General features: G+C 44.2%; 1 protein-coding gene across 1 annotated transcript in view; it reads left to right on the top strand.

Moving 5' to 3' along the window:
• Positions 1-263: 263 nt before the first annotated feature.
• Positions 264-9,563, top strand: part of LOC104509981 (CAP-Gly domain-containing linker protein 1-like) — a gene marked incomplete at its 3' end in the record, with an annotated part of 15,064 nt that continues 5,764 nt past the window's right edge. Inside the window, exons 1-2 of the mRNA XM_010152098.1 lie at positions 264-357; positions 845-1,404. Of these exons, the coding sequence (XP_010150400.1) occupies positions 264-357; positions 845-1,404 (654 nt within the window). The remainder of the gene's footprint in view (positions 358-844; positions 1,405-9,563) is intronic.

The raw sequence follows: 9,563 nt of genomic DNA, 5'->3' as shown, positions 1-9,563 counted from the left end.
AAGATGAGGATTTGGAAATGCTATCCTGGAGATGCTTCTGGTTGTTATTGCAAAGCATCTTTTATCATACGTTTCATACACAGACTGTGTGTTTGTATAAATTTATTCTGCAGAAATTAAAATACTGATTTTTGTTTCCTGTCTTAATATTTTTGTATACAGGTTTCTTCCAAAGTTGGAAAAAAACGAGTCGTATATTTCTCCATGTTTGGCAAAGGATAGTTGCTACCGACTAAGAGCGTTAACACTGGTATTGCAAAAAGATGAGTATGTTAAAACCAAGTGGTCTTAAGGCTCCTTCAAAGTCCATCAAGCATGGGGGTACCTTGCTGAAAACACCTGCATCTGTTGCAGCTGGTAAGAAAGATCTAAACATCTTTAACTTCTTCCTCATTCATCTTCTAACAAAAAGTATCTTGAAAGCTATGAGCATGCCCTGTTTTTAAGATGTACAGCAGGGTAGTTTAGCTTGTACCTCTGACTTAAAAAAATGATGTGTACAACATGCAAAGAATCTGAAGTTGAAGAATGTGATCAAGCAGTTTTCCTTGAATAACCCTTGTCATGGTATAAATGATTGGTAGTTTTTGAGTAAGACTTGTAATCTTCACAAGATTTTTTGCAAAACCTACATGAAATGAATTCAGTGTCTCTGTCCTTAGATTTTTAATTACTGAAACCCAGAGATTGCAGTGTGAAAATGAGTAAGAACATTTGGAATTGTGCTCTTCCCTGTAGAAATCATGGTTTTCCAAATGCTTGTTACATTGAATCTAAGTAATGATGCTTTCTGGAATATTAATGTATTTGATGCCTGTTGCTTTCTCACTGTGTTTGATTCCAGCTCCAGCAGAAAAAGCAGCCTCCAGTGAAAAGACCTCAAGCACAACCACTGCAGATGCACATGAAGAGTTTGTGGATGATTTCAGAGTTGGGGAGCGTGTTTGGGTCAATGGAAATAAACCTGGCTTTATTCAGTTCCTTGGTGAAACACAGTTTGCTCCAGGACAGTGGGCAGGGATTGTTCTGGATGAACCAATTGGTAAGAACGATGGCTCTGTGGCTGGAGTTCGCTATTTCCAGTGTGAACCCTTGAGGGGAATATTTACAAGACCATCAAAATTGACAAGAAAAGTGCTGACAGAAGATGAAGCCAACGGTACACAGACAGCTCATGCTTCTAGGGCTACATCACCAACTTCCACATCGGCTGCTAGTGTGGTGTCTGCACTTCCCCCATCAGGAATTCCACAGAAAACTTCACCACTTGCTGCTAAGGACCATTCAACTCCATCTCAGATTAGCAATCTTACAAAAACTGCAAGCGAATCTATATCAAATCTTTCTGAAGCTGGATCACTAAAGAAGGGAGAAAGGGAGCTCAAAATTGGCGATCGAGTTCTGGTAAGATTCTTCTGCAGCCTCTGTGTCTGCTTTCCCATTGATGAACTGTACTTCTGCTAATGCCCAAAACTTGCCTAGTTCCGTGGTCAAGGTAATGTAAACTGATGCTCTAGCTTTCTTTTCCTCAAGTGTCTTCTGCAGACAAGCTCTTTGCATGCAGCTTTGCAACTGGAGGAAGATCTACACAGTACCAAGATCAAATGGTTTATTTGGCAGTTTCTCATCTGTTATGTTTTGCTGGCATTTAAAAACAATTCCGTCTCTCGCAGTGAGATTTGTACCTTGCCTTTCCGTAACTTCAAGAACCACAGTCCTGCTAAATGAAAGATGAGCTTGTGATTTCCATGCAGCGCTATCCCCCTTTCCAGGGCCTTGTCTTTAGAAAGCTAGCAGTTCAATAATTGATTGTTCCCCTGAGCAGTGATAGGCAGCAGCAGAAGTAGTCACATAATGCCGCTGATCACCCGGGAATTACGTGTTCTTTTGGTGATGTGCCACGTTACTTGGCTGCCCTTCCTAAATTTGGAACCATAAATGCTTCTGCTGATGGATCAGTTCACTCTTTTAAAAGGGAATTAAGTTTTGTTAGTTTGAACAGGTTTTTTTAATAATTACGTTGTATGCCTTTTCCACTTGGATCAGTGTAATAGAGCATGGGTCATTTCTGATAATTGCCAAGAGAGGTGGGAACCTTTGCCTTGGAACGCTCGCCTTTGCTCGAGAGGGCAGTAGGGAGCCGGCGATGCATTGTTTACGTTGTCTTCTTTAAATAAAGTCGCTGTGCCTAGCTTTTGGATATGACCAGAACCATGTTTGTGTGTCCACCAGGTCTATCGCAGACCTGGTGATCGCCACTCTAACAAATTTGATTTTGGGTGGGAATTACTTGTGTGGTCATTAAGCTGAAGAACTCTCTTACTGTTGTTTTGATACAATCTCCTTTTATTTACAGAATAACTTTTTTAATTGCCATGAGGTAGAAACAAGGACAGGAACGAATGCCCTGGCTCAGAAATTATTTCTGGGGTTACTCTAAGATCCTTGTGTAGAAAAAACCTCATGGATTCTATGGTTTGTCCTGTACTGCCCCACCAGATCATGGTTCTGCAGTGAAGGTGGATTGATACCATGATGTTTTTTAAAGTCTGTTTTCTTAAGGAAGGATCTGACTCCTCTTTCTGCGTAAAGAGATCTTAAAACATGGGGCCAAGTTGAAGAAGCGTAAAGGAGACGAAGGTGAAGTGAGGGCAGGGTTTGACTGACAGCCAGAGGTGGACTGAGATGTGTTCTCTAGGAGTGGCAATGGAAACAAAGGTTTGCTGTTTATCTCTGGCTATTTCTGTCAGAGAAGGGCCCTGTCCTCTTCCAGTCAGCGTCGGTTTTTTAACCACTTGCTTGCCTTTTTCTTAGCGATCTTTGTGAGATCTTCTGGGATGTCCTCTGCGTGGAACAATTCTCGATGCCCATGAAGGCATCGCTCTGACTCTCCTGTGTCTTGTTCGAGCAAATGACAGGAGCAGCATATCCTAACTGCCCCAGTTTGATCCAGATTCGGTTTGCTAAGTACAGCAGATTGAACTTAGTATTTCATTCTCCCGACTTCCTCTGTTTGCCTTAAGTCTTCCTGTTGAATCATCAAATTGTAGTTTGAGGTTTTGGGGCAGTTCCTGGCACAGCGTGTCAGTGATGCGTATCTGTAATTTGGGTGCCAGTAGAAGACAGGGTCCGTACAGGAATACGCATGTTATGTGGACAGGATTCTTCTCTGCTCATTTTTAATCCTTTTGGGTCCCATGCTAATTTTTTGTAGTAGATCCCACACTCTGCTGCTGTCGTGTCTGAGAATAATTCAGATGTAAATATCTTAGATTGCCAGGTTAGTGCAAATAATAGTAAACTTGGCTGAATAATCCCTCCATCTGTTAATGCATATTTTTTTTCTCTGCCACTGAACTCCTGTCCAGCACTATGGCCTGTCGAATTGAACCGTTACCTGCGGGGCTGCTGGAAACTGTCCTCAGCGCCCACACCTCGCACTGGGTGTTGTGAAGGCGCCAGGCCTGCCTGGCGCTTGCCATAGCTTGCTTAGCCGTTCCGTCCCCATCAAAGGTGCAAATGCAACTGGACTGCTTCCTCTCACTTGTTTTTTATTGATACTGACAGCAGTGACTTTTCAGTCCTGTGTTACACAAGAGGATGAGGGGCCTGTCGGCATTTTCAGTCCCACCTCAGCACAGAGCTTCCCCTCTGAGTGACAGTGCAGCATCGCAGCCATGGCACGTGCTCCAGTCTGTACCGCTGCAGAGCTCCGGCGACCGAACGCTGCGCGCAGTCATCAGTTCTTGCAGCTTGGACTGACTGCTGCCAAGTGCTTTGTGCAGGTTCCTAGTAACAGCAGTGCTGTGTGATAACTGTGGATACACGGGGAAAACAACTGCTGAGGATTGCGTCTTGAAAACGGCGAGCCTCCAGCAGTGGAGAATTACAGTTCAGAACAATGAATTCATGATAGACAAAAGCCCGTTTGGGAGTCTTATTAAAATACTTAACTGGAAAGTATGTCCTTAAGGGCACATTCCGAAATGGGTAAGGCCTAGCTGCTCAGCCAGGATTACATTCTCAGTGGACTTCAGATGTGGCTCAGCTTTCGTTGATCTTCGTGTGTGATCTTTAGGGTGTGGAGTGTTACACTGGAGTATTTCAATCTCTTAAATTTTTTCCCCTAACTTTGATTTTAAAACGCACTTAATAGGAGTTACCTTGAATTGATCTGTTCAGGGGTTGTTTTGTTTTGTTTCGGAGATTTTTTGGCAACTGGCTGGTTTGGGATGATACCTTTGACAAAAAAGGCAAAATCATACAGCTTTTTTTTTTTCTGTCCAGTCTGGGTTATCGAGAACCCAGAGGCCATTCTGACAACTGCTGAAACACCAGGGAAAGGCATTCACCAATTCACATCTCAACTCAGCTTCTTTTTAACATTACACACAAGTAAATTTGACACAAGTTTGTTGAACCTGAAGTGTCGGGTTCAGAAGGCATTTCAGGCTTGACAAACTGACATTTCCTAGCAGCTAAGCTTTGTTGGAACATTTCGGTTCCTACTGAGGTGTCGGGACTATTCCTCTGTGTGAAAAGAAGCACGAGCTGCCTCTGCGTTCTGTCAGCAAACTCCGGCATGAGATGTGCACAGCAGTGGCGCTGGGATGCGGTAGCTTAGTGAGGGGCTGTACGTGCAGCGGGATCTTGAAGGGCTGATTAAAGCTCTAGCGCGTGGTGTGTATTGGTTTGCGGGGGTAGAAAAAATGTCTTAAGTTCATTTTCTTATTCCTTTGACATCTAGTTGTTTCACCAGTCTTTTGTGCACTTAAAGTTAGAATTACCTAATGCTATGTGTCCCACATGTGGAGTCCCCCCAAGCTGCTGTGGGAGAACTGAGGTCTTTTAAAAAAAAATACAGATTTAGTAATAAAGTAAGAAAACATCTCATTAACATCAAACCAGACAGACAGGTAGGTGATGTGTCAGCTGGGTTGTGTTCCCGTGCATGCCTGCAGAAAAATACTTCAGTAGATTTGCTACAATGTTCAGCAACGACTATTTTTTTCCCCTCAATTTGAAGAAGGCATCTTCCAGGCCATTAAATTGAGATGTAAACATCAGACGAATAGCTTGTGGTAGACAGCAATGTCCGTAGGGGAAATGCAGTAATAGTGGAGAAATTCACACTGTCCTGTTTTGTTAGAAGTTCTCCTCCTTGAGACTCTGGAGGAGTCAAAGCAAATCCAACCAAGTGTAGTGAATACACGAGCTGAAATATTGTACCCCCGAACGGATGTTCCCATGCAGAAGGAGAGGCCGTTTAGGTGTCTGTAGTTTACCCCTCCTCAGAGATGGTTAGGTTAGAGCAGCACACAAGCCCTCCTTCTCTCTTGGAAAGCCCTGGTAAGAAGTCTGTCTCCCCCAAATCCCCATCTCTCTGAGCTGTATTCAGCACACGTCTACTTAATTGCTCAGTTGACTTTAAGCTGAGCAGTAATTTTCCTTTCACTAACAAGTATTTGGAAATACTTTATTTTAATACACAGAAATGTTGAAAATGTAGGCAGATAAAGTACATATTTAAAAGAACTGTGGTTTTGATATGTAACTCATTATTCAGCGTTTCATTTGTGGCATGGATGTGTAACTTTTACTAAAAAAAATAGCTAAACCAAAGACAAATTTATTAATAGCTCTGTATTAACCATCATATCTATTCTTAGCATCTGAAGTATGTTCTGGAATCTGGATATGGTTTAGTTGTTAGACTCTGGGCAGCCTGATCTCGTATCTGGGGACTGCTGTCAGGTGGGAGATGTTGGTGGGGAAATCGGCATTTCCGTCGTTGCGCTCATCCCGCCTTCACTGGTTAGCGACGGGGCATCTGTAGCTGGGTTTGCCTGCTGAAAACCGGGCTGCGCTTTCCACGTTCTGAACCTTGCATGAATAAGAATTCCTGTGCACAAAGTGATTGCTGCTTGTGCCGGTGGAAGTGGTGTCACTAGGTGCTAAGCCAGATGTGGAAAGAGTAACTGAAGACTAATTGGGTGGGAAGACAAATTACTTTCAGGCTGAGCCAGTTTGTTTCCTGTTGGAGTTACAGCCAGAGAACCTGTTTACCCGGGTATTGCAAACACTTGTGATTTCTTAAGAGCCCGATGCAAAGGTGATTTAGAAAACAAACAAACAAGCGCGAACCCTGGAACTAACCAAGCAAACAAACCCGACTTGTAGAAATAAAAGGGGGAGATCTGCTTTATCTGACAGCCGTTGCATCTACCAGAGGTTGAAGCAGCTTTGAGAGCATCTTGGGCTTTTTCCTGGCCAGACCAGATGCTATTTAAAATAAATAAAGATCTTATCAACCTAAGGGGCCTTAGCCTTCTCAAGGGATTAAAGTGCTTTCATTCATTTAACCAGTTACAGCTTCGTCCTGGGCTGCCAAATCTGATGCTTCGGGAGCTGATCTGTAAAGCTGTAACTTGGGCCTCCCTCCATATGTTCACTAGAGGTTACAAACTAGATTTACGGGCGTTCGCTTATGTGGCCTCTTTGCCAAGTTATTCTCTATGCGTGAGTAACATCTAGTTTCCTCTTTCTGTCTGTTTTACACTGCTCATTCCAAGTTATTTCCTGCTTCAGTGTTTCTTACCAAGTTCTTTAGTGATGTAATAGGCAAAGACTAACGGGAGATTATTGTCAGATTTGTTTCCATCCCTGTCAACTATCTTCAAGTAAATATGATGTAGGTCTGCCAACTGATTAAATTCTAGGACACTCAAAAACAGTGAAGGGGGTAAGAGACTTCACATGGGGAAAGAAGTTTCTCCCTTTAGAAATAATCCTGCACTGACCGTGTGGTAGTTTTCAGTTTTCTGGTGTCTGTAACAGTCTGAATAGCAGATGCACTTCAGAGTTTATTTAAAAACCTCTGGTAGTATTTAACTGTTAGAAAAACAAGTACTCCCTGGCATTGGTACAGTTAAAGCAATGCAAAACTATCTTGCCGCAATGCATGCGAGGACAGGGAAGGTAGGAAGATCAGGCAGCTGAGAACATGGGGTTGCTGCGGGCTGGGCTGGGGCTGTGCCCTCTGCGGCATAGTTCAACAGCTCAGTCCTGCTTTTGCTTTACCCTTAAGCTGAGTTGCCTGTCAGCTGTTGGGATGGCTTTGTCATGTTAAGTCAGGGATGGAAGTGATGTTTCTGTATGTGTGTTTACACACAGTGTTTTAGGTACCCTGAAGTCTAAGGTACTTGCCAAGTGGTTGCCGCAGTCGGAAGCGTGTGAGACTGTAGCTGGGGGATAGCGTGTCCAACGGTTTTGCCTGTAGTGTGTTACTGGCCTGACTTTCTCTGCACAAACTGCAGCTTTCTTTCAATGTGACACTTGAGCTTTTTTCAGGCCATATTGTTACCTCTCTGCTCACCGATAATTAAGATGTTAAATTTATCTTATCACGGCAGGGTGTGAGCTGAGTCTGAGTCACTTTGTTTTGGCAACTCCTTATTTAACTCCAAATTGTAAGTGGGTTACTGGGACGTAATGGCAGCAGTAGGTGACTTCTCCACGTGCTTTGTTAATTGCTTGCTCATGCAACGCTGATTTTTTTGGTATGTGTGGACTCCCTGTCTCCCTTCCTCCCTCACCCCCCGCCTTCCCAGGGGGAGTGCTGTCCAGGAACATGTTGTCCTGGCTCATTTCAACACAGGATGGGCGGAAGAACTCTTTATTTATTTCGGAATATTTATTTGAGGAACCAGATGTTGAAAAGTTACAACATGGCGGGTTTCTCAAACAGGTTTTCCTTCTTGCTTTGAAACTGTTGCTTTAATGAAGAAAACGCAAAGATACTTTGTGTTGTGTGGTAGCATTGCTTTTTAAAATTCTGAACGCTGTCTGTCAATCTAGCTTCAAAATCAGCGTTGGACTTTACTGTTGTATTTAAGAATGGGTGGCAAACACCACCACTACCCCAGTTAAAGGTGGCTTGCGTGGTTCCGTCAGCTCAGGTCACTAACCTAGTGCTAACGCTACTTGGCGCTTGGATCCGTGCTCTGGAAGTAGTTTTAAATCGTTGCTGATGAACCCTCGGGGCAGTCTGGGGGGTAAATGACAATATGCACGGAGCAGTCCAGGGGCACTTGTCATTTCTTCTCCCGCAGACCAAGCTACGGGCTGCGTTTGCCTTTCAGTGGCAGCGTTCATCAGCTGAGGAGCGAGAGCGTGAGCTGCGTCGCAGCCGTGGGCGGCTGTCTGCTGGAGGGTAGTGACCGACGGTGATCCGGGAGCTGAAGGTGCTGCGCAGGAGATCGTGGGTTGATGTGGCAAAAGGCCTGAAGACAAGACAGGGTGCTCGAAGTGGTGCCGACCCTGCTTTTGGTCAGCACGCGGATGCTGTGTAGAGTTACCTCCTTAGTTGTTTGAAAACCGGGTTGGAAACGCTGGCAGGAATTCAAAACACAGCTCAAAATGACTCAAGCTTGAGAAAGCATCGTGTAATAAAAGACTTGAAGAACTCTATCTGTTTAATTTAGGAAGGGAAGAATTCAGGTGTCTTGCTTTAAAACATACATATTCCGGCACGGTGATTCCCAGTTGCTGAAGAGCTCTGTGATCTTCCAGATAAAAGCAGAACGGGAGTCAGTAGCTGGGAGCCACGGTCCCATTCAGTCTGTTTCAAACTGAACTCTGTTTCTAGCCGTGGAGCGATTAACTGTGAGAACAGTCAGTGGAAGCACGTGTTCTGGTGTGGGTATCAGCTCCCACCCAAAAATGTCAACACTCCAGCCCAGCTCAGTACAGTTACAGCATTAATTGCAGGTGTAGCTGGGTGAAATGTAAAGACCTGTTTCAGGAGAGCCCCAGGAGGTGATCTCATGGTTCCTTCTGGCCCCGAATGGGTGAGCAGATCAGTTAAATACAACTGCGTTTGCCAGCCGGAAGTGGTTCCTCTACAGTGTGAGAAACAAGAGAAGGAAGATTCTGATGAATAAGATCCCAGGTTTTTCAAAGGCTTATGTTTGTCTGGATGGTTTTTGCATTTTCAAGTTTTGCTTGTTATAGGTGCTGCAGTGTGAATGGGTCTGGAAATGATGCTTTTGGAGAGTCACCAAAATCAGTGCTCAGGCAGAAGGGGAGCCAGAGCAATCGTTACCCACCTTCAAGGCCTGCTCAGCGGCCTGTGTGAGTGAGGCTGTTTTACTGACAGGGGCTACCCGCTGTCTCGCGCTGCTTCTGCTCTGGATTACACTGGTTGATGTGCTTCTTACTTCTGCTTCTCTTTGGAAATGCAGATCTCACAAAGTTTTAGGTGCTCATCCCGATGTGGTTTCATCAAGAAGTTTTTACCTGCTTCAGATTTACAAACCATTTTGCTACCTTCCCTTTACATGGCAGAAGATTAATGCAAGGTTAGTTACAATTTGGTAAACGGAATTGAATCACTTCCCATGTGGTCGATGTAACCCTAGTGACTGCCAGGCAAACTTCCGTGCCCCACAGTGACCCGTAGCCATACCTAGATTCTCTGGCGTGTTACTGCTTTATGTTTTATAGTTTAACTGTTCTGTGGTAACTGGCTAAAAAAGGTCTGGCAGTTCTTTTCTCTGACCTGT

The sequence above is a fragment of the Eurypyga helias genome, unplaced genomic scaffold, assembly GCF_000690775.1.
Source record: "Eurypyga helias isolate BGI_N326 unplaced genomic scaffold, ASM69077v1 scaffold47685, whole genome shotgun sequence".
NCBI lineage: Eukaryota > Metazoa > Chordata > Aves > Eurypygiformes > Eurypygidae > Eurypyga > Eurypyga helias.
The sequence above is the reverse complement of the archived record's forward strand: the minus strand, read 5'-3'. Positions and strand labels throughout refer to the sequence as shown.